Raw genomic sequence first — 23,578 nt, forward strand, 5'->3', positions numbered from 1 at the left:
GCAAAGCACCGTGTCACTTAAAATCATTTGAGGTATTTCTTTAAAATCTATGATTTATATTATGAGTTTGACAAGTCGATGTTTAAGCAGAACTGAGCAGCAGAATAGTTTATCCTGAGAGTTCAAGGTGCAGTCTTTACTGTTTGACACAATAAGTCCTGTCATTCTTTCTTTTTTCTGAAAACATAGGCACTTATTGTATTTACATGATGAGGGGTTTCTATATTTCCTGCATATATGTTTGAGATTTGTTTAAAATGAGATACAGGGGGTGCGCTCTGTTATGTTTCAATAGCTTTCAAACGTTAAAATGCTGGGAGCACCCAATAATATAGGGAAAATAGCATTTCTACATAGTTTTTGTTTTGTTTTAGTAAAATAATTAAATCTGGACCACTTCTATAATCACGATAAAGCTATAGAGCTCATACTGTGGGGTGGTACACCATGTACACAAAGTTTAGAGGTATGTACATGCGCCGGATATTCACTAGGAACGTTTGACGATTTTAGGAACCTATCAGAGGCCTTGTTTCATCCCAGGTACCCGGATGTACCCGTGGGGCAATTAGCTACGTCATTGTTCACCGCCGGACACCCGCTAGAAATAAGGAATGGATTTACAACCTCTACTAACGCGATCATAACAGGTTACAGGTGAGTGTTGTATTGCCTTTACGATCAAGTGCCACTTTAACTGTGCGCCCGTAATATTTTGGTAGGCGTGAGCCGCTGAGATTTGTTGTAGTAAGCTTACACCGGTTCTCTATGTCGTGTCGGAGAGAGCAGCGCAGTGATCATACACAAGCGCCGGCGTCGAGCCCCTCCTTTCTCCTCTAGCTAGACGCCCCGTTGCCCAGGCCACACATTTTTAAATAAAATAAATGTCACCGCACAGCCAGGAAACTACCCGTCAGCTTGCTGGTCCGTAACTACGCTTCTCTGCGCCATGTCAGCCAGCGTCCATAGTCTTGTGCTAGCTAGCAAGTAGGCAAGCTAGCTAGCCGCACAAAATGCTAGCACAGTTCGATAGCTACGTTGCGTTCGGCGTTTCGATGGTTTTTGCATCTTCTTTAAGTGCGCGTCATTATATCTCGGAATTCGACAAGACTGGTAAGCTCTCAACTTGCTCTCCGTCTGATGTGCTCAGGGTTTTTTGTGTGTTTTCTTGAGGTTTTGCGACGCTGCGTGTTAAAGGCCTAGCAGCCGTCATTTAGCCAATGTGAGCCACTCTGTAAGAGCAGGTGGGAGGGAACAGCTGCTTCTGTTGTAAACGTGCTTCCGACTTGGAAATTTCCTCGGTCGAGTGGGTTATCTGGCATTTCCCCTCTTGAGTTTTCTAAACACTAATTTTTGTCGATATTTTAAGTTTGTTTGTTGGACAGAGTTAAATTAGATGTCGAAAGTTACTCTTGTCTCCTGGTGTTTGTTATTTAAAAGGAATCTGACAAGATGATTCAAATAAAATCAAAGGGTCAAAAACAAATATTTGGCGCTCACTTATGCTAGTCTGTTTGTGAATGTAAACAAATCATCCAATCTAACACAATTTCTGATACTTGTTTGCTGAAAGTTTAGGCGATGGTATGAGGGCAGTGTTTAATATAGCGTTATTTAACTATAAGCTATAAGAGACTTAGAGCTTTTTATTATCATTGTGCAGTGTTTTGCACAGCGAAATTGGGTATAATCTGTTAATGTGGCTTTTGTATTTAGTAGTTGTTGTCCAAACTCACTGTACTGCTACCTAACCAGTGTAGGATTAATGTAGTATTTAAGTTTTCTTTCCCTTTTTCCAAAATAACAATGAGAAAATTCAAACCTAGCAACGACTTAGTTTTTTTTGTTTTGTTTTGTTTTCAGTTCATAAACGTATGTGTCTTTGTTCCTAATGCAGCTATGAACAATGACCATAGTTGACGGATCTTCAGAAAAGTCTGACCACGAGTCAGCCGGATGTAACCGACCCTCCTTCACCAGTGGAGACGTGGGGATGGACGGCAGTTGTTCCAGCAGCTGGGCAGTGGGCCCCACTGTACCCAGTGACTCTCCAAGGCTCAAGGCTCCAGTAGGCTGCCTGGCCCCCACTCCTGGAGCTGCTGTGTACAACAGTACACCCTCCTCCGTGGACCGGCCCAAGGACCAAGGTCAGAGCAAAGCCTGGCTTTTTTTCAAAATGTCTTTTTAAGCTGTTTGAAGATTTTTATTGTCAGACAGAATAGTTTTCCAACCTGTTTTAGCAAATATGGAACCACACTTTTTAGCCATTATTTACCCATATTTGTCAGAATTGGTTTTAGTAACATACAGCTAATCTTTTTGCTTCTGCTTTCACACAAGTTTGACAACTGTTTTTGTGGGTGTTGTGTTGCTGCTTCCCTTCTCCGTTCATTCATCCAGTTATGTAATGCATCCAGCTTTGCATGATCAGTCACTTCAGCTCGTGATGCAATTGCTGTTTTTATATAAAGACCGGCAGCCCAACTTGTTTAGCAGAAACAAAGGAGAAGGCAAACTGTCCCGTCTTTCTTCCTGAGCCTGTTTAGGAGTTGTTCACAGTGGCCAGAATCACATTATATAACTGTTAATAGTTGTAGCTATTACTGTGATGTCCTGACATGACTTTGCCATGTGCCAGTGTGTGGTTGTATAAGTAAGGTAGCATTAAATTATGTCCTTTTTAAAATGTATTGAAACAGATTTTTAGTAATAATTGTGGCTCTGTGTGTCAGTGATGAGCAGTAGCGATGGAATTGACTTGCCCCAGAAGGTGCTGTTCTCACCAGATCGGCTCAGCCTAAAGTGGGCCCAGGTTCACCGCATTGGTGCAGGCCTCCAGAACATGGGGAACACCTGCTTCCTCAACTCAGCCCTGCAGTGTCTCAGCTACACCCCTCCTTTAGCAAACTACATGCTGACGCGGGAGCACTCCAAAACATGTAAGTTTATTTCACCAACAGTGGTGTTACGCAGTCCTGCGCTGATTCTCACATTGTATCACTCCTTACTCACTCAGTATTTTGTCTCTGTCTCTGCTGCAGGTCATGAGCCAGGGTTCTGTATGATGTGTACCATGCAAAACCACATCATTCAGGTTTTTGCCAACTCTGGGAATGTCATTAAGCCCATTGGTGTACTCAATGAGCTTAAGAGTAAGTGGATGACTGTTGATGCTGTGCTCTGTGCAAAGTGTTTACCTATATTTTAATGATAGGAGGCGCTGTGTGACTGTTTACCTTTTGTAATTTTGGAGGGAAATAATCTGGAGGGATTTTGAATTCTGTTTTTAAATAAGTGTAAACTTGCATTTAACTGTGGTATCCTTTACAATAATTCACCTCCTGCTTTGTTTTTTGGTTCTGTTTTTCCTCGTTCCCCTCACCCAGGGATTGCAAAGCACTTCCGCTATGGAAGCCAGGAAGATGCTCATGAATTCCTGCGGTGCACAGTGGATGCTATGCAAAAGTCCTGCTTACCTGGAACCAAGTGAGTGTCATTTTACATTGCATGCATTCTAAACAAATTAAACACACAAAAATATTTTTACTTGGGCTTGACAGTGTTTGCACTTTATTATGTAGTAAGATCCATAATTAGCTACGTAGAGGTAACACTGTGACAGTAGGAGAATATGAAATAAATCCTTTATCCTGTTTTTTCAGGAAGTGCAGTTTATACTAGTTCGTTTTAACTATTAATGCTTCAATTGCTGAGAGTATTTTTCAGAAATGCAGATTCCTCAGTCTCTTGCCTGACTGACACCTCAGTTTACATACTAGGCAAGCCACTTGATATAATACCTCATTATTATATCAAGTTTTTTAATGAACTTGACTGCTCCAACACAGAAAGTATTCTTACACTGGGTGTGGTAGCTTGTTTTGGTAACAGGGCTTGAAAAGATCAGAAGCGGCTTAAACGTGTAGTAAAACAGGTGTCTGGGATTATGGGGGAGAGCTGCCAGTCTTAGTGTCTAGTATAGATTTCTTCTGAGGCAACAGGGTAAGCAGTGTGAGCAGGAGCACTCAACCCCTCAGGTCACCCTAATGGCATTAGTGCTATTATTGCAGCAGCAAAATTCAGAAAATCCAGGTTTTTCTATGTGTTACTATAGAGCTTCAAAGTCTATGTGCACATTTAACCAAAACTACACGTTTAACAGATGCACTGGGCTGAGTGTTGTGCTTCTTGTTAGACTCCTAAAAATAATTTATTAATTCATTTTTTTTTTAAGAACCTAAAGTGTCAATTCTCATCAAATCAATTCTTCCCGTGTAGCAGCAGATGGCCTCTTAAGTAATTAATCGTGCTCCAATTCCTCCTATTGTCTTTTCTGCTACTTGAATACTATAAAGTGATCGTCTGGTTCCAAAATGCTAAAAATAAATGGTCAGTTAATTGTTGCACTGTCCTTATTAGTTAACTTTTGTGCTTTATCTTTTTATTATAGATTGGACAGGCAAACGCAGGCAACCTCTTTCATCCATCAAGTGTTTGGCGGGTACCTAAGATCCAGAGGTAAGTCACTGTTTTTTAAGGTTTGATTTATTTTTCTTTTATTTGTCTTTTTATGTCTTACAGCTTGTGTGATACTCATAGCACTGATTTCTGTTTCAGTTAAATGTTTAAACTGCAAAGCTGTCTCAGATACATTTGACCCTTTTCTGGATATCACTCTGGAAATTAAGGTAATTGGACAACATTCAAAGTGACGTTGCTACTATGTATTCTCTGCATTATGGAGTGTGAGGTTTTTCCTCTCTCTCTCTGTTCATATAGACTGCTCCAAATGTCTCCAAAGCTCTGGAGCAGTTTGTCAAGCCAGAACAGCTGGATGGCGAAAATGCTTACAAATGCACCAAGTAAGTCAAAGAGATGCCAAACCATGATGAGTTTTAGTGTTTAGGTGTGATTTTTTTTATTTTTATTTATTTTTTTGGTCAACAAGCTGAATGTTTGTTTCCTTCAGGTGCAAAAAAATGGTAACGGCCTCAAAAAGATTCACAATCCATCGCAGCGCCAATGTGCTCACCATCTCACTCAAACGCTTTGCAAACTTCAGTGGAGGCAAAATCACAAAGGTAAATGGCCAATAGTGTCTGCTTAAGTCATAAAGATACATGACAGATGCTTTGTTTTATTATAAAACAGGATATTTGCATGTAATGTTTGAAATTTTTTGTTTGGTGGTCATCAGGATGTGAAGTATTTGGAGCATCTGGATCTGCGGCCCTTCATGTCTCAGTCCCACGGGGAGCCCCAGCTCTACAGGCTGTATGCTGTGCTGGTTCACTCTGGATTCAGTTGTCATGCTGGACACTATTTCTGCTATATTAAGGTACTGGCTGTGCCCGAATCTGTTTGAATGTTGCTGTTGCTTAGTACAAACAAACACACACCATAAACAACACATTTCAGCAGAAAACTGAATGCAAACAGAGAAAAATACTTTGTATGCATTGAAAGAAAGAAAGAGAGAAAAAAAAAGACCCCTATATAACCATAAGATTCTTCTTTTTAGCTCAAATTCAATTCAGAAACTGAATCTGCTGTGTCACATCTCTCTCATTCTGTCTCACAGGCCAGCAATGGGCAGTGGTTTCAGATGAATGACTCGTCCGTGTCAGTCAGTGACATTAGGAACGTCCTCAACCAGCAGGCCTATGTCCTCTTCTACATCAAGTGAGTAAACATCGGTATTTTTAAACATTCTAGGCTTATTCCTTCAGTAGAACTTTTCCCATCATTATTTAATACTGTAGACATGTTTATTCCCACTTTTCTTGTAGAAAATTTATTATTATAACCTAATGTTATAATGTTGATGCTTTGTCATGGTTAATATTCTTTTTTCCATGTCATCAGGTGCACAGATGTGAAAAAAACTGGGGACTACAGCCACGTGAACCATAACGCTGGCATATCTGGTCAGTCATCTCCCCGGCCGGTGGTGATCCCACGCACCATGGCCACCATGCATCACAACAGTGTTGGCTTCATAGGTCCCCAGCTGCCACCACACATGAACAAGGTACTTCCTCACCTGAGGGTACTGCTAATGTTGTTGTTTTTGTTAAACCCAGCGTTTGTCTTCTAAAAACCTGTTGTTGTGACTTCTTGTTCCTTCAGAGTTCGCTTCATGTTAATGGGAATGGATCTCTGAGGGACTATCCCACAAGCTCCAAGCCCAGCACCAGCGGCAGTGCGGTGGGGAAACCAAACCATGGACTAGCTACTTCTGCTTCCTCTGCTTCCATCTCCCACTCAGTAAGCCGGCCCACAATGATTCCAGACAGCGACAAACGACAGAAGCTTTCATTTTCAATTGGGCTAAGCAAACCGAACCGCCCATCTGCTTCTTCCTCCTCTTACTGCCAGCCGTCCTCCGCCAGCAGCTCCTCCTCCTCCAGCTCTTTGTCCTCCTCACAGTCTACCTCAGACGTCCAACCAGACGTTCGTTTTATTCCGCGTCCACTAAACCGAGTCGGCGGCATGCCTTTCAGTAATGGGGATCACAACCCTGTAGGAAACGGGGCATCCTTCCTGGTGCCGTACAGCCAAGAGTCTTCAGAGGAATCAGACCAAGAGAACTGTGGCACTCTGGATAACGGCAGTTCATCCAAGTCTCATCCTAATGAAAATAAAGACACAGGAAATGTCTTTGATAATTCTCCCAAAACTGCCAATGGGGAGTCAGGAGTGCACCATCACGGCAATGGATTAAATGGACAAACGTATGGAGACTTCAAATCCAGTCAAAATGGGCACCACAATGGTCATCACAAAGTGAATGGACACAGCGGCCCTGACAAGGTAAATCTTGTCTTTATTTTTAGAATGCTTGTCTGTTTGGGTTTTTGTTTGTTTTTCTTAAAGGGACGTATTATTAATATTTCTTTTATTTATTTTGGGCACATCAGATCTCTGGCAGTAATCATGGCAGTTTGACGTCTACGGCTCCTGTTGCTAATGGAATAGGCAGTGACCATAGCCAACCAAAGTAAGCCTAACACTGAACTAAAAAAAACTTATTGCTCTGCTGTCCATTTTATGCATTTAAATTTTTAAGTTTAGAGGAGTGATCTTAAAACTGTGCAGACTTTCCTCTCTGCCAGTGTGACAAAGCATTGCTCATATTGCTTTTGTATTTTATTTTTCCAGCAAAGATGCCTCATCCCAGGCCAGTTCTTCTCAGAGCATTCATCCTGCTGCTAATGAAAGCCAGGATTTCTCCACTCCTGTCACAAGGGCTAAAACTCCATCTGAACCCCTGCCTCACTGTACAGAATCCTCTGCTGTTAGCGCTTCACCCTCAGCTACTGCTACAACTACCCCTTCTGTTGCAGCTAAAGAATCTGCTTCCGCTCTTTCTTCTTCTGGGCAAGATGACAACCCTGCAGCCTTACCCCCTCAGCCGGGCTGCTCTCAAAGCACCAGTGGGGCTTCTGCAGCTCCACAGAAAGTTAGCGTAAGCAAGGATGAAGCCAAGGATCTACCACAAGATAAATGTGCAACAACAGGGACTGAAGGACGTAAGGATACTAAGGAGCAGTATCAGTCCAAGCCTAGTTCTAGTTGCAATGAAAGACGATCTTCCCGAGACAGGGAAAGACTGTACTCTAGCTCTGGCAGAGATAGAGAAAGACACTACAGGGATAGGAGTCACGAACGAGAAAGCGACGGCGATCGTCACCGGTACAGACGGGACTACAAAGACGGTCACCACCGCCAGTACAGGGATCGTTTCCCCCTTTCTGGACGTTACTACAGGGAATGGGAGGCCGATCGTCACCGGGAGCGAACCTTCCAGCACCCTCGGGAGCGTGATCGCGACAGGTGCTCTAACCATTACCATTACTACCGCTACCGGTCAAGAGAGGACATTGACCATGAGCGAAGGGGATATGGTTACTCCCACCGAGAGGAGTCTCGTGGCAGTCGGAGGTGGCTGCAGGATAGTAGAGACTCCTGGGCAATGAAGGATAAGAGTAATGGCAAAGAGAGAGAAAATTACTCCTCAAAGGAAGGAAATTTCTCACCTTCTACAGCACCAGAAACAAACAAGTTCAAGGGCTCCCCGCCACGGGCTCGCCTTTCCTCTCCAGACAAAGAGGATCAAAATCACAAGAGGACTCTCAGCAAAGACAGGGACGACAGCTCTGAGGCCCGCCACACTAAAAAACACAAAAAGAGTAAGAAAAAGAAGAAATCAAAGGATAAAGACAGACACCGTGAGAGTGGGTGAGTATTGCCATCTTTCTCTCAATCCTTTAATGAAAACAGAAGGAAATGTTTGTTTGTTTTAAGCTAGATTTTTTTTGAAAATAATATGGGGTTAAAGCTCACTATCAGTATTAATATTTTCTTAAAAACGGAAAGAATTTTCATCATTTTATTGATAATGGGTCACTTTTTCTGTCTTAGGCTGGCCGTAAAGCTTGAGATCTTGGTTTTGTTAAACAATGTGATTGGTTCTCTGTCATCCCATAGAAGTTCTGACGGAGATTCAGACAGAGCTGCGGAAATGAAGAAGAAAAGGAAAAAGAAGAGACATCAGGACAGCGATCCCGAACTGCACAGCCCAGACGCAGCTCGGAGCCACAGAAACAGAAGCAGCGAGGAAAGGGAGAGCCGCAAGCGACACCACTCTGACAGAGACTTTGAACATGACAATGGTTTTCCATCGGAAAAACGTCGCTGCACAGACTACGCTGACGGCAGCGGTGACCATCTACTACCTTCCGATCATACCGCACCGGCAAACGGTTCAAGTTACGGCCATCTCAATGGACAACCAGGTATTCATTTAGTCTCCAAAATCACAGGAATGCTGAATTAAATGGTGCTGACGAGCTAGTCCAATTTTAAAGCATCAAACCCTGTTTTGTAGGTTACAGCCAAATCAGCGGCAGTGGATTTCCCAGTGACCTGAAATACTGACTCTGTGAGTGGATGTCTTTTTAAATGGTCAGCGTTGATGTAGCTACTAATACTTTCTCTTCACTAAGACCTCATCTTTGTCATTTCAGATCCATCAACCGAATTTTAACAACAGCAGAGGAATGACATCAACTTTTTTGACGTGGTGCTTCTTCATTAGGAATAATATTGTATTTTTACCTTAAGTAAAGTGTTTTAAAATTTAAACTATTCCCCCCCCCCTTTTTTTTTTTTTTTTTTTTTTTTTTTTCTCCTCTCCTCAAATGGGCTTATTTATTTGCCGTAATTTCTCCTAGCTATCGGTTAAAAAGAAACCTGTTGAACATTTATGATGAAGAATATTAATATATACTTGTATGAACACAAAGCCTGGAGCTTAAACATCTCAACTGCTGCTCAGTGGAACTCAGGACTTGAAAAAAACGTGTTAACATCAATCACAGATATCCACCTGCTTCGAAGAGGAACGAAACAAAGGGAATGACGTGATGCCCGAGAGGACTGAAAGGCATCGGAAGTTTAAGATGTCACCATATCTACACAGCTGCAATGTTTTACTTTATTTCTTTCTGGGAGCCGTGAAACTAATGGAGTTATTTGTGCAAGGGGAGGGAGGGAGGGAGGGTGGGGTGGGGGGTGATGAGTGCAGTGGTGGGAACAGAGCTTTGCTGACTGATACCTCCATGTTAACCCTGGAAAGACTTGAGAACATTTCCCAGCTTTCATTTTCATCTTCGTTCCCATTTGTGAAGCCTAAGATTCACTCTGTAATTTTAACTTTCTTCACCAGATGCAGAGGGGTTTTTTGAAATTAGTTTTGTCATGCCGCTCTCTCCCACATTCGAAAAACAAAAAGAAGCACCACGCTATTGCTGTCATGGTGGTGGACCACTTTTTCCTTTTTTTTTTTTTTTTTAAGATACAGTTTGTCGTCTAGCGTCAAAAAATACTGTGAATTTAATTTTGAACTGTAATATCAGTTACTTTTATATGTTAAAAAAAAAAAAAAAAAAAAATCAAATCCTGTATCAGGATTCTCAGATTTCTGTTTTGTGTTTTTAGAAGAACAAATTTTGAGCATATTCTCTGGACAAATTCAGTGATGAATATGCTTTGGGTTGTTTTTTTGTTCTTGTTTTTTTTCCTTTTCAACTCTAGACAAAAGTTGGAAGAAAAACTGCTGTTATACCTTTAAGTTTAGCATGTACGAATTTATACATTGTATAAGGTAAACGCCTTAAAATACATTTGTTAATGTCAGAAATTGTAATTTGTTCTTGGTCTTGGACTTTGTTTACAAGCTGCATTGAAATGAATGGGGAAAAAATGCTGATTGAGATGAGTTGCAGGGATTTTGCTTTTTAAAGCCCCTGTGTGCTTTTGTATGATATAGACTAGACTGTATGAGACTCTTGTTGAGCAAACCTTCCACTACGGTTAAATTATAATGTAGATCCACTAACGACACTCCTATGTATTCAGGTTTTTGTTACATACAAACACTTTTCTAGCTGTTTGGGCTCAGCTCACTCTAATTTTCTCACAGCACTGTATCCATGTTTGAAATAACCAAAGACCTGGTAAGTTTGGTGAGTCGAGCACTGCTCGCTGAATTCACATGCACGCAAAAAGCTGTTTTCTTATCAGCATGTATTTTTTATTCAAAGTGTACATCAAAGTATTCGAGAGCCGTTTTCCCGCACAAACGCCAAACTGTGCTTAGAGCTGAAAGCTGCGCCCGTGAGGAAAGTTTTGGCTTTGTGGGGCGGTTTGATCTGTCTGGGGAAAACGGTTCTCAAAATTCCAGTTAGAGCATTCACACGTATTCCAGCAAATTCCAGTATCTTATTTTGAAAGGGTTTGTCCTAATTCTCTTTCATATTACATATACTATCTGAACCTCAGTAATAACAGTGTGAGGGGAAGCTGCACAATGACCCTCTTCCACTATTGTAAACTTGTTAGCTGTCAAACTAAAAATGAAAAGAAAATGAACGGGTAAAGGCTACAGCCATTATGATTTCCACACTACGTGAACACAATACAGAAAAAACAAAACGGTATGTAAATTATATACTATACATGCATAATGTGAGTCGGGGGGAGGGCTGCTTTTTTTTTGTGAAAAGATGAGAAAATAAATACAAAAACGATCGCAGAGGTGGATCTTCACTATGTGAGTTAATATGATGCGTTACTGCTGGCGGGCTTCGTTACACACGACTTGGTTTGCCTTTAAAAAGGAAATATCGTAAATGGACGTGTACGAGCCCATGTTGAGTATGTTTGCATATACAGGTACAGTCACTTAAAGGCTACATCAATCAGACCAGCTGACTGATGAGCTTGAGGCTTTCTGTAGTTGCGAATTATCTACAAAATATTGTTGGCAGTTGTCGAAGGAGGTGAAGGTAATGAAACGCTGAGACCAGACAAGTTGGTCTGAGTGGCTGGGAGCTGAACATTCAGCTTTCAAATCCTCCCAATGTGTTGCAGCACCTTATGTGTCCAGCAGGGTGTAGTCTCACATTAGGGCATGCTGAAAAGACTAATGATTACAGCTATGGCTATCTCCAGTTACATGAAGTCCTCATGCTGTTCTCCATCGTCGTCTAGTGTGGTGAGAATTTACCTTCTTTTTTTATTATATTTTTTGCCTGTAGCAGACTGAATTTGAATCTTTAATTCCCAACAGCCAAGAACTGAGGTGCAGACAAATCTTCAGGCAGAAGTAGGGATGATCCACGTTAGTCCCATATGTTTTACTGCATGTCCCGCAGGGCTGACGGAGAACGTATGAATCGGACGCCTTTGAGACTCTTAAACACACACACATACACACAAGGATTCCTCTGATGACAGAAATGCTGCTGACACTTGACGTAAGTGAGGGTGAGTCATCATCATTTCTTGTTGGCTATCCTCCTCTTCCTGGTGGCCAGCATGTCGTAGAAAGGATCCCTGCTGATGCTTGCTCTGTGGAGGACAGGAAGGAACAGATTTAACAACGACAACACCTATTTTTAATATCAGCAAAACTGCTTCTATCTAGTCTGTCTGTGTCAGCCCTGCGACAGGCTGATGGTTTTTCCGGGATGTACCCTGCCTCTCACCCCATGACAGCTGGGGCAGGCTACAGCCCCTCCTGTCACCTTGAACTGGATATCTCTATCCTATCCATCCTGTTTTGTCTGTATAGTTGAAATAAATCACCCATCTACAAGTTCATCAGCACCAAAATCTGGCACTTACACCTCTGAACGCTGTTCTTCACAAACAACACACTCGCTGAGCTAGAAATCTGTGCGACTGATAATTGTGTATCTTAGTTCAGTGGAAGTCAAATATTGAGTAACAGAATTTTAGGATGGAGCAGACATGCTGCAAGTTCATGAGCTTTTAAGTTGATGTGCATTTTTTCTTGTCCAATATTTCAGTGAGGTAGTTGCTAACTTTGCGTGCATTAAGCACTGCTGTGCTGTGAAGGTGAGAGACTGAACCAAAATGAGCTGCGGGCTGTAAAGTCAACACGAGCTAAAAAAAGCTCCAACGCTTCACGAAGCAAAGAGGAACTGTGGGTTAAAGTGTGAATCATGTGTGGGTTTGTCACAATGAGCATCTTTCACCTCGCACATGTGATACGGAGCTGCCATAAAATTGTAAAAATTACAACTTCAAGTTTTTCATTTACGCAGCTGCTCGTCAACCACGGCGTATTTAATTTGGACTTCTATAGCGGAGTCACAGATTGCTGATGGGAATAACGCTGAGTAATTAGCCGCTTTCCCACCACATGACGGCTGACATGTGTGCAAGTGCAGAACAGTTTCTACAACAGTAGTTTCCAGCCTTGCAGGTTGAATCAGGGCCGGACAGTGTGTGTGTGTGTGTGTGTGTGTAGTCGCGTGCTTGTGTGAAATCTGCTGACCACAGGACAGTCTGCCGCCCCGGAGTGTGGTTGCGGCAGCACAGCTCTGCCCCGCTGAGTCTAATGTGTAATCATTCCACTGCCAAAGTGACAGGAGGAGACTTCATGATGTGCAGCCACGAGAAGCCAGCAGTCCCCCCCCCCCCATGTGAAATTTTCCAAACCAAGAAAATTAGCAGTTTTCAGTCTATTTAACCATACCCCAGGCCATGCTCACCAAAATAAGATTCCAGTAACTCACCCTTAAACTTTCCCCACTTTCATCAAACATCTCTCCACACCAAGGGTTTTTAAATCTCATCGGGGCACGGGGAAGATTCAGCAGTACAATTTTTCGCCTGATATTGATCGCACTGAAGCAGAGCCGATCATAACCAGCATGCTCGAAAGTTACCCAGTGGGTCCAATTTGCAGCAGCACCTCCACTCCTCTCTGTGTTTAACAAGTGTTTGGATGGGAATGCATTAAAACTGTCATTATGTTTTTAAGTGTACAGCAGTGCACCGAGTCTGAGCAGGTGTGTGTGTTCCCCCCCCCTTTCTTGTTGCACGCTAATCAAAGGCAAGTGTGCTTATCCAGCAGAGCAGACATCACCGAGTGTTATCTGCATGGAAGTGTGAGAAAATGAGTCACAGTTAGTCACCAGTCTGCATGTGTGTGTGTACTCAAGCCTCAAGCATAGTTATGATTAAGCTCGCAGCTCCGTGTATGTGTGTGCGCGTGTGTGTGTGGGCTTCTCACAGTCAAGGTCAGACATGAGAAAGTCCCACATGGGAGCAGGCAGGCGTTGGCTAAGTGCCCTCTCAGTGTAAATGGATCCACACTAACGCAGCGTCTCTTACTTGATGGATTTGATCCACTCTTCTTTCTCCTCCGGGGTGGGGGCAGATATCCTGTACACCACGTGGTTTCCCTCGACGACGCGTCCATCCGCCTCCGTTTTGCAGGCCTTGATTACCTGACCTTTATGGTTGGGGTTGTAGAGCTCAAAGCAGTTCTAAAGAAAAATCATGAAACTGCTGATTTACATGATGAAAGAATCCGAGAACACATTGTTTGTGTGTTGTTGTTTTTTTGGCAGTGCAAAGGTATTTAAATTTAAATGAGATGAGGATTTATTCGCAGGGACAGGAGGTGTTTCTTACAGGTTTTCTCGGCTCATCCACTTCTCTGATACTAAGATTTTCCAGAGGTATAATCCCACGAGGCTCTTTATCCTGAAGAGACACAGAAAAACAGTCCTCAGTATCACTTATTCATTTGCATGCACATCATTTACAATAATCATATCTATGTGCAAATGAAGTCACAGTGACAAAAGATCCGCCTGGATCATTGTCACATCACCTGTGACACCTTTAGCCTTATGCTGTAGCTGTGCTGTGGCTGCCATGACCCAGTCACAGACTGTATATAAAAGATGGATGTAGCCTCCAATTTTTAAAAAGTAGTCTGGACAGAAACTAACTATTTGCTAACCTGATTTATGAATTCAATAAACACCGTTCCGGTGAGTTTATGGTCTCAGTTGCATGTTTCAGGTATGATTGATATAATATGATGTTATTCTATAAATTATGGAACCATTATGGTAAAATAGATGATAAAGCAGGGCATGATGCTTCTGGATGAGTGTTTCTGAGCCAGATCCTCCGAAAAATGACAAAAACCAAAATGTGATTTATTTATTTTTTTTAAATTATCCATCTTTCATATACAGGCTATGCTGGCTGTCTTGTTTGTTGGTGGGACAGAATATGATTCATTAAAAAAAACAAAACAAGAATTTGTAAAAATGTAATTGCAAACAACCTTCACACTTTTATCATCACTGGTAATATTGAAGACATTTAGTACTTTTTGTTTTCTAGTGTGGAGTTTTACTAAAGGCAGTTTCAAATAACAAGACCTCAAAAATATGTGTGTCACAAAATTTTCCCAGAGTTTTTGATGCAACACATTTGCTATTTAGGTGCCATTTTTACCTTTATGTTAAGTCTGAATGCATCCAAGTAAAAATCAAGGTTCGATTAAAGCACTTTGAAGGTTTTTATTCATCCTGGTCACCCAAAGGAGATGTAACCCGACTCTCTCCATCCCCCCATTGTGTCTGCGGGGCCAGATGTGTGTGTGTGTGTGTGTGTGTGTGTGTGTGTTGGGAGAGCTCTTGAGGAACAGCCCCATGTCCTGCTTGTCATCTTCCTTCTAATAAGGTGGCAAAGCGTGGGGGGAGGAAATGCCCTGGGAGAGCTGCTCACAGCTGGCTCTGCGTATGCCCCCCACCACAGAAGGCGTTTGTATGTGCTGAGGGATTCATGGTCGCGGGCTTGAGGGAGACACTTGGCTTATAGCTTAGCAGGGCCAGATGTGTGTTGCAGACTTTGCAGATGTTTCCTATGATGTCTCATGTTAATTGCTGGAGTGAGGTTCATTTAGGTCAAGGGGGCGGCATCTGTTAAATAGCAAAGCTGGAAGGCACAGACCAGTGCCAATATGTGTGCGCGCATGTGTGTGTGACAGACTAATCTGATGCCCCTTTGTTTAATCCGTCTCTACTATATCTATTCACAAAACTGTACTAAACAGTCCTGGGTTAAATATTTTAAAATAATGTGAAAATTTATTACAGATGCATTCGTAAAGGAACAGTCTGACATTTTAGAGATTATATTTACTCGCAATTCTGCTGAGAGTTGGCCACCGATATTGAAAACCAAGTCATGACTGCAGTGCAATTAGCTGATTATCTTAGCATAGATTATTTTAACACCAGCATCATGATGATTGATTATATGTATGTCTGCATGTTTGTTCCCAAACTCCACCTGGACAACTGGTTTAATATTGATTAAACTTAACCGATAAACTACCGAAGGTACCAAGGCTCGTAACATCTACATGATGACTAATTATAATATTTCAAATAAAAAGTACTGTTTCATTTTCTGTGGATTTAAATATAGATCGAGGTCGGTGTGTGAACATACGTCGTTTTTACATATAAATTGCATAAATTTGCCACTTGTGCATACGTTTTCACGGTCACTAGAGGTTTTACGTTTTAAGAATTGGCAAAGCACACCTTCACCATTGTGCACCATGAAATGGTCAAATTCTGTCCTGACACACACACACGTGCACACACCAAATTGCCTACTTACTGTTGTGTATTCAAAGTAATAGAGGCAGTTGTCAGTCAGAATAAACCACCTCCTCTTCCACGTCTTCACTCGGCCACCTGCGAGGGAGAAACAAACAGCGTATGAGGGTAAACTGAAGAGGTGAATCTGTTTGTGTATGTGGAAGCTAACCTGCTTTGTTCCACGTTCCACATCTGGTTCTAATCAACATTTCCCAGCATTATAAGACCGAATCAGACCCTTATCCCTCAATCCCTTGAGACCGATGCCTGCAAGGGCAATGGTCTGGAGGGGAATGAAGGTGTTTCTCCTCCAGGAGGAATCACAGACACATACGGTCGCATACATGCGACAGCTAAGAGAAGCAGCGCCATGACCCGATTTGAGAAAAGCCTGACACTTTTTAAATAGAAAGCAGCAGAAAAAAATAAATAATGGCCTGTGATTGTTGCAGTGACAGTCTTAGAAACATTTTAATGCATCCATCCATCCATCTGCTCCTGCTTGTCCTTTTCAGGGTTGCGGGGGAGCGCTGGAGCCTATCCCAGCTGTCATAGGGCGACATTTTAATGCATTAATGCAAAATATAAGGAATTCCCCACAATCTGTCCATCTAGCTCTGTCATTGAATAAAAAATGGATTATTGGGATTATTGGATTTCCTGATAATTACCCCATCAACAACATGATAAACAATTTGTCTATGTAATCAAAAAATAAAAAATAAAAACTTAATGGGACTTATGTCAACATATAATCTTCATAATAACTTGTTTGCTGACTGGATGAAACGTGCACAAAGCAGCTGTCACTGATGTAATCAATAACGTGACTCAGATTATCATCCTAACACCCAGTATGATTTATTGGACTAGTTAACGAAACAGAAGTTTTACTCTGCTGCTGAACCACATGTACACTTAATATACAGAGCCATCATCAGTTTGTTTTGTTTACAGAAAGCTCAAATAAATGTAGTTTTTATGAAAATTTGTTGCTATGATTAAACTATAAGAGTTTGAGTTGGTGGATGAATGGATGGGCTGGAGCCAATCCCAGCTGCCATAGGGCACGAGGCAGGTACAACCTGGACAGATCGCCAGCCTGTCGCAGAGCTAACACAGAGAGACAGAAAACAGTTTGCACACATTGACAACAATAGGAAATTTAGTATTAACTTAACCCACTTTTATGTCCAAAGACACACACACACACACACACACACACACACACACACACACACACACACACACACACACACACACACACACACACACACACACACACACACACACACACACACACACACACAGAAAGGCCTCGGCCAGATGGCCTAGACCTTCTAGCTGTGAGGTAACAGTTCTAACCGCCACCCTCTGTGCTGCCCTCAGGCAAGTCAATGAGTTAAATTTACACCTCCCTGTTTAATTCACCTTATTTGTGCCTGGGACTACCAGCACAACATAAATCAAGAGTTTTAAGGAGCTTCGTTGCTCCTTAAAACTCCTTAAACATTTGAGGTCGATGTAGCTGTGATTAGATTAGAGTCCAATATACTGCTGTAAGAATTCAAAAGATTTAAAACAGTCTAGTGAGTGCAGCTCATTTGCTAGAGGACAGAGAAATCCTTGAATGAGCGGGAGGTAATAAAGCCTGCAGGGCAGGAACAAATGGAGGACAATGAAGAAAGGGAAAGGCTCTCTCTGATGTTTCGCTGCATGACCAGCCACGCAACCGTAGGTACGCATTCCCACAGTGCAGACACAAGCAGCCACATTCACTAAAGCCCGAGCACGACTGCGTGTTCTGGCAGGAGGAGCAGGAGATGTGTGACGTGCAGGGAAGTGGTAGAGAGCATGAGATGACCCGTTCAGCTAATCGGTATGAATCACGATGATTCCTGGCATCTACAAAGAATTGACGTTCTATTGACGAGTAATTTGGCCTAACCTTTTGGGGTACTTGCTGATATTTTCATGGCTGTTATATAATTTTATGCTTCCTTTCAGTGAAGTTGCAGAAAGGATTCTAATCGTTGTGTGCAGGTTTTGAAGCTAATGCTACAGCTGATACAGCTTTTTTTGGTATGGAAAAAGGCAAGAAATCTTAGAAAAACTGAGTAAAATTAGAGCTCTCGTAAGCACGAGCTTAGCTGTGTCCCTTGTGCCTTCTCAGTAGCCACAAGAGGAATAATACAGCCAATCCCCACGCAGAATGAGCCAGATCATTGACCTCTGACTTAACTTCAAATAAGATAATCCATCACATCACATTGCTTATACACTTATTTTCCCATTTACAGCTATGATACAACAACACAATTATATGAGCAGGTCAGCATGTTCAAGGGCCTGTTGTGCTAAGGAGATAATGGCAGCCAGTGTCAGAACGAGGGCGCTCTGTGATGAATTGAGCGGCGGAATGAAGACAAAGTGTTACCTTCCTCCTAATACAGAGATTTAAAGAGGGAGCAGCCATCACAGAGCAAAATGGAATAGCAGAACGAAGAGTGAAACAGAGGTCAGAGAGAGGGAGGGAGGAACCAAAACATGGGAGGAAAAAAAAAGAGAGATAAAAAACACCATGGCAGGAAGATGAAGAGAGAAAATGCAGAGATTACTATAAAAGGACAAGAGAATAGTAGACAAAACAAAGAGGAGAGGTCACAAGCTGATGGATAAAGACAAAAGCAGACATGCTGCAGGTGCACCACAAATTTCCTTTGAAACCCTTTGCCAAAGCCAACTTAGTTTTGCCTAGCTCTTTGTTTCCGTGTGATCTCACTTGCCTGACAACCAAGTCTCCCCTGTGTTTGAAGCTCATGCTGCCCACAAATCTGTCTCGCACCATCAGCCACAGCAGCTCTCCCTGCTCGACTCGCCACTCCTTGCCTACCCACCTCTCATCGATCCTCTCAGCCATGCTTCCACCTTCAGCACGATCAACCCCAGCCCTCTACATTTGCTATTATTTTGCTTCTCCAAGGTTTTAATTATTCTGGAGTGAATCTGGTGAAATATTTAATCGAGTCAGTCTACCCTAGGTGCTTAACATTTATTCTTGCATGCTCGCATGCGACAGCGGTAACAGGCAAACGTCATTCGTTGGTCATAGGCACCATTTTTGTAGTTTTTTGTGGCACCTCACTATGTGATGTCTGTCTGTCTAATCTATTAACAAAAATACAGCACACGTTTGCAACCAACATGACCAACATGAACTACCATGGTGAAGGTTAATTTTGCACCTCTGAGGCGCCCCATACATACCGAGCTTTAAGAGCCAGCCTTCCCTGTCGGGGTTGAAGAAGGTGTGCGTCAGATCGTTCCCGTCGTCCTCTGGGATTTTGAAGGGCTCGTTTTTGATGCTGTCGTAAAGATTCTGCATAGAGAGAGAGTGGTGGTTCAGGGGAAGCTAGTAAATTAAATGTCTCATTTGTATGGAGTGCGTGCAGCAGGGCAATCGCACATTTAAATCATCGCGCCACACACTTGGTACAGACAAATCCTCACCCTGAGAAGCTCCTCTGGCAGATCTCCCCCTTCATTGATCCCCCTGTTCATGGAGATAAAGCGCTCCACGGGGGGCTTGTCTCTGACGTTAGGGTTATGCAGGCTGGTGTTCAGCATGATGATGGCGAACGACAGCACATAGCAGGTGTCTGAGACAGAGAAATGGAAAGGGCGCGATGCGATGGATTAGAAAAAGCCCATGTCCAGGCACAGTGAGCACATTTATCGCTGCTGTTAATATACAATTATCACTGTTAATGATTTTAATCAATTTTGGTTACATAAAAAAAAGAATATTACAATTTATTAAAAAGCGTGTGCACAAGAGGGAGAGAGGCGCGTGTGTGTCTGCAGAGGAACGAAGCGTTTACAGTCTCGCAGACTCACACGGGCCAGTGGCTGCCTGTAAATGAATCATTCATTCCCGTCTGTCTGTCTCCTCTCACTGACACACTTTGGCTCTGGCTGTCCAGCGCCGTCTATTGTCTCCCTGCTACTTTGCAAATGAGGACCTCTGTACCAAACTCACCACAGGGAAAAAGGTGCTGAAGCGAGGCGAATGCCATGTTGTCGAGCTGGACGAAACCCAGGTTTCGCTTGCTCGTGGGAATTTTTAAAAACCTGAGGTCGTGTTGTGTTTTTCCCCAGTCTTGATACGCAGTTTACGTCAATGAACAGGAGCCGGTGCACCCACACACGTACCGACTGTCACACACACACACACACACACATAATAAAAATTCCCACCTGCCTATCATCAGATTCTGTTACAGGCTGGGGAAACGTCTACCACAGGAATGTCCAGTATGTAAATGATACAAAAACTTCATGTATCAAAAAAGAGGCTTTTAAGCATGTAGCTTAATCACCAAGCACTTTTACTTTTCAGCATTTGGATTGGCTCAAATGCTAAAATGGGACCACATACACCAGCCATGGTATAGCACACAAAAGGTTCCTGTGAAACCTTTTACATTATTTATTGACAGATGTAGCTGCTGGCTTTGTTTACCACAACACTATGTATCACTCAGGACAGGTTGAGCCTCCCTGAATAATGCATTGGTTTTTTACTCATAAGCTCCAATGTAACTTGCTTTAATCTGGTTAATCCTTGTTGAGCTTTAGTTACAGCAACTCTTATGGCTTAATGGTTGAAATGCATTAATAAAAACAGGCCATCACTCAGGCAGTATATCTGCAGGCACATTAGATTAGATGATTTCTGTGTGTTGGATTTCACATTTTCCTTTCATTTACCGCTGGGGTAAAAAAAAAATGATGCCAAAAGAACAGTTTATTAATCTGAAAGATTTGATTTGAAAAGTCTTGAATACATGGGAATCACTGGTTTACACCACACCACACACATGTTGTGCCTCTGACCTGTCGACTGGAAAACTCCAGGGTTGCACTGACAGTACCGCGAAGCAAAGGCCTCCATCATACGGTCGATCTTCTGCGCCTCGCCGGGCAGGCGGAAACTCCACAGGAACTGCCTGCAATAACGAGGCGTAGGGTTCGCACAATGCAGTTAACTGTTGAAATTATTATCCCCCCCTCCTGCTCGATATTTGAGTTAATCGCTCCCCTGACCGTAGTGCTTGGACGAGGTTTAGGTCTGCAAATTCGTGCAGCTCCACAAAAGCCTGAAGCACCTTGATGTTGAAGTCGTCCCTGGAGAAAGCAATAAAACCCCAAAAAACAAAGAAGGTAAAAGTCAAGTTTACAGTATCATTCAACAGCTAATCATTTTCTTTGAAAATACAAAACGTTTAATGGCGATAAAAACCCTGAAAACTGTGTAAACCTAGACAGGTTGGGGAAATCATATTAATCCATGAAGGCGTTTCACAATCCGAACTCCTTTTTTCGTTGCATTCCCTTCATATTTGTGCCCCAGCTCATATCAGATGCTGTGAGGGTCTGGAAGCAATTGAAACAGCTGGATAATAGTGCGTTTCTCTCCACCGCAGAGGGGAGGATGGGGGTAAACGGTGCATTTGACTGATGAAAAACAGCTAAAAAGGACCAAACCCGTACAGGCTCCTCTTTGTCAGAGTTTTGTTTGGCCATTGGAGGGTTTTCAGAGGAAAAAGTCGGCAGCTGCTCTCAGACTGCGGTCACGGCTTCTCTGATCATATTTGTTGTACACCGGGCTCCACGATCCTGACCCCTGTGTAGTCTCTGTATTGTGTATATTGTTGAAACCAAACCAGGAATTTTAAAGACTTAGCTTTTTGTTTTTTGTGGAAAGAAATTGTAGAAGGGTTGAAAGTGCTGGCTTATAAGAAACCTACAACAAACACTCTTTGAATTACTCTCAGAATGACTTCTTCTTTTTTTTTCTTGCTTATTTGTAGTTCTCGGTCTCGTTTGTGATTACAGTGCACGCTCGGCTGTCATCTACAGCCAAATAAATGGACTCCTGTCCCGTGAGAGTTACATGCAAGGTTACATTTATCCGTGCCTCAGTGTGCAATAATAATAATAATAGTACTAATTCGTCTCCTAGTTGTTTTCCTTTTCCACCATCTCTGTCTCTATTTTCCTTCTCTTCCTCCCCCCCTCTGCTCAGCATGTAATGATAGGTTCCTGGTCCTTGCATAAGCTTAATTAGTGATAATTACTGAGTGCAAACCCCCATCCTGTGCTTAGTGTGATTTCCAGTGGGTAGATGGCCGCTTTGATGATCCTCCATGAATAAAGCCTGTTAGTAATAGAAGGAGTCTTCAGAGCCCCCCCCCCAACCCCCCCTGTCTTTCAGCGTGTGTTTCATTGATTTACTATTGTCAGACTACATCTGTCTGCTGATGCACAAGCAGCACCTTTACTCGTGTAAGCCAATGCAGCGCGTTGGTGATGCAATTTCCTGCATGGACTAAAGGGCAAAGGGTCAGGCGGTGGAGCAGATAGTCTATTTGAAGCTATTTTAAAATGCTCTGTCACCAATTAAACATTCTGCGCTCACAGAAAATAAAAAGAATCCATTTATAAGCTTGAACACTGGCAATAAAAGAGGCTACTTTTAATTAAGCTTGTTCAAATGGCAGTTTAAACAAAGCACCAAATCCAGCTGGGACAGCATCAGAGGAATACAGCCAGTCCAAATAGCTGAGGATTTATTCACCACCTGCAGATACACCATCACCTGACAGAGTCTGCGCTCAGTGCTATGTGATTTCCTGTATTTTATATTGGCTCCTTGGGGGCATATGCTTGTTGTTAGGTCTTGGTTGCAGGCAGCTGAGCATTGCTGAGCATAGAAATGTTTGAGATTCAGATTTTTCTTGCGATATTTGCATTTTAGATTTTATATCAATGACAGAATAAAACTCTTTAATGCCTTTTTTCTACAGACTGTATATAAAAAATGGAGGTAACCCCCCCAAATCCCTGGCTCAGTAATAAATAACAGGGTTTATTAGTGGACAGTTTTCTTTGTTGTTCGTTTTCTATCAGCTTCCATGTCTTGGTGTGGACTTCCTGTGTTTCTATACGGTTAAAATAGCACCATCCATCTCACTAGTCTTTCAGCTATCTGAGACAGCTACTGCGTTACAGCATTGTCACAACTTGTCTCTTTCTTTATTATCCTGCAGTCTGACCTGAGATATAAAAAGCTGGATGATGGTTTTATTACCAGCTATAAGTCCCACTGGGCGGACTTATAGACCAACACGCCTACGCTGCCTCCAAGATTTATGTTAGAAAGGGGTCAATCATGTTCCCCCTCTTTAATCAGTAAATCCAGTCCATAATTTCCTTCTTTAATCACAGAGGGGGTGTAAATCTCCTGTAAGGAGGACTTTCTCTCTAGGCCTGATAGACGCTTTGTCTTACCGCTCGCCTAAGTAGTCCCCGATGACGGTCTTGTTGAGGCCCTCGCCTTTGTAGAGGAACTGAGCGATGTCTTCTGGAGTGTGCTGGAGAAGGTCGTTCTCCAGCAGGAACTGTATTCCCTGGAGAGGAAAAGGAGGAGGAGAAAGCAGGATGACTGCTCATCTCAAATCATGGTGGGATGATAGATCACGACAAGATTTCACAGCTGTGAAGAG

At 42.6% G+C, this 23,578-nt stretch overlaps 2 protein-coding genes across 4 annotated transcripts in view; one reads left to right on the forward strand and one right to left on the reverse strand.

Moving 5' to 3' along the window:
- Positions 1-592: 592 nt before the first annotated feature.
- usp42 (ubiquitin specific peptidase 42) lies at positions 593-10,931 on the forward strand. Of its 3 annotated transcripts, XR_014921902.1 has the most exons (19): positions 593-657; positions 1,898-2,147; positions 2,733-2,939; positions 3,042-3,152; positions 3,387-3,486; positions 4,451-4,518; positions 4,618-4,688; positions 4,780-4,862; positions 4,970-5,081; positions 5,198-5,338; positions 5,582-5,682; positions 5,866-6,031; positions 6,130-6,813; positions 6,921-7,000; positions 7,162-8,241; positions 8,491-8,798; positions 8,891-8,944; positions 9,030-9,532; positions 10,423-10,931. XR_014921902.1 is itself a non-coding variant. In XM_085465792.1 (18 exons), exons 2-17 carry the CDS (start codon positions 1,907-1,909, stop codon positions 8,938-8,940), a joined length of 3,603 nt encoding a protein of 1,200 aa, XP_085321918.1. In that variant the 5' UTR covers positions 593-657; positions 1,898-1,906; the 3' UTR covers positions 8,941-8,944; positions 9,030-9,546. The 3 variants fall into 3 exon arrangements, 2 of the variants coding, with proteins under 2 accessions (XP_085321918.1, XP_085321919.1); XM_085465792.1 differs by lacking the exon at positions 10,423-10,931 and having other exon boundaries at positions 9,030-9,546; XM_085465793.1 differs by lacking the exon at positions 10,423-10,931 and having other exon boundaries at positions 4,639-4,688; positions 9,030-9,546.
- LOC146702803 (cytohesin-3-like) overlaps positions 10,614-23,578 on the reverse strand; it is a 30,733-nt gene continuing 17,768 nt past the window's right edge. The window contains exons 5-13 of the mRNA XM_085465806.1: positions 23,364-23,482; positions 21,117-21,197; positions 20,907-21,019; positions 19,521-19,669; positions 19,278-19,389; positions 16,030-16,106; positions 14,014-14,085; positions 13,711-13,865; positions 10,614-11,916 (exon numbers count right to left, since the gene is read on the reverse strand). Coding sequence (XP_085321932.1) covers positions 11,844-11,916; positions 13,711-13,865; positions 14,014-14,085; positions 16,030-16,106; positions 19,278-19,389; positions 19,521-19,669; positions 20,907-21,019; positions 21,117-21,197; positions 23,364-23,482 — 951 coding nt within the window. The 3' untranslated portion in view covers positions 10,614-11,843. The remainder of the gene's footprint in view (positions 11,917-13,710; positions 13,866-14,013; positions 14,086-16,029; positions 16,107-19,277; positions 19,390-19,520; positions 19,670-20,906; positions 21,020-21,116; positions 21,198-23,363; positions 23,483-23,578) is intronic.

This window comes from Copadichromis virginalis, linkage group LG8 (genome assembly GCF_057382275.1).
Source record: "Copadichromis virginalis isolate Kocher_CV1m ecotype Utaka linkage group LG8, C_Virginalis_male_GT1.1, whole genome shotgun sequence".
In the NCBI taxonomy this organism is placed as follows: Eukaryota; Metazoa; Chordata; class Actinopteri; order Cichliformes; family Cichlidae; genus Copadichromis; species Copadichromis virginalis.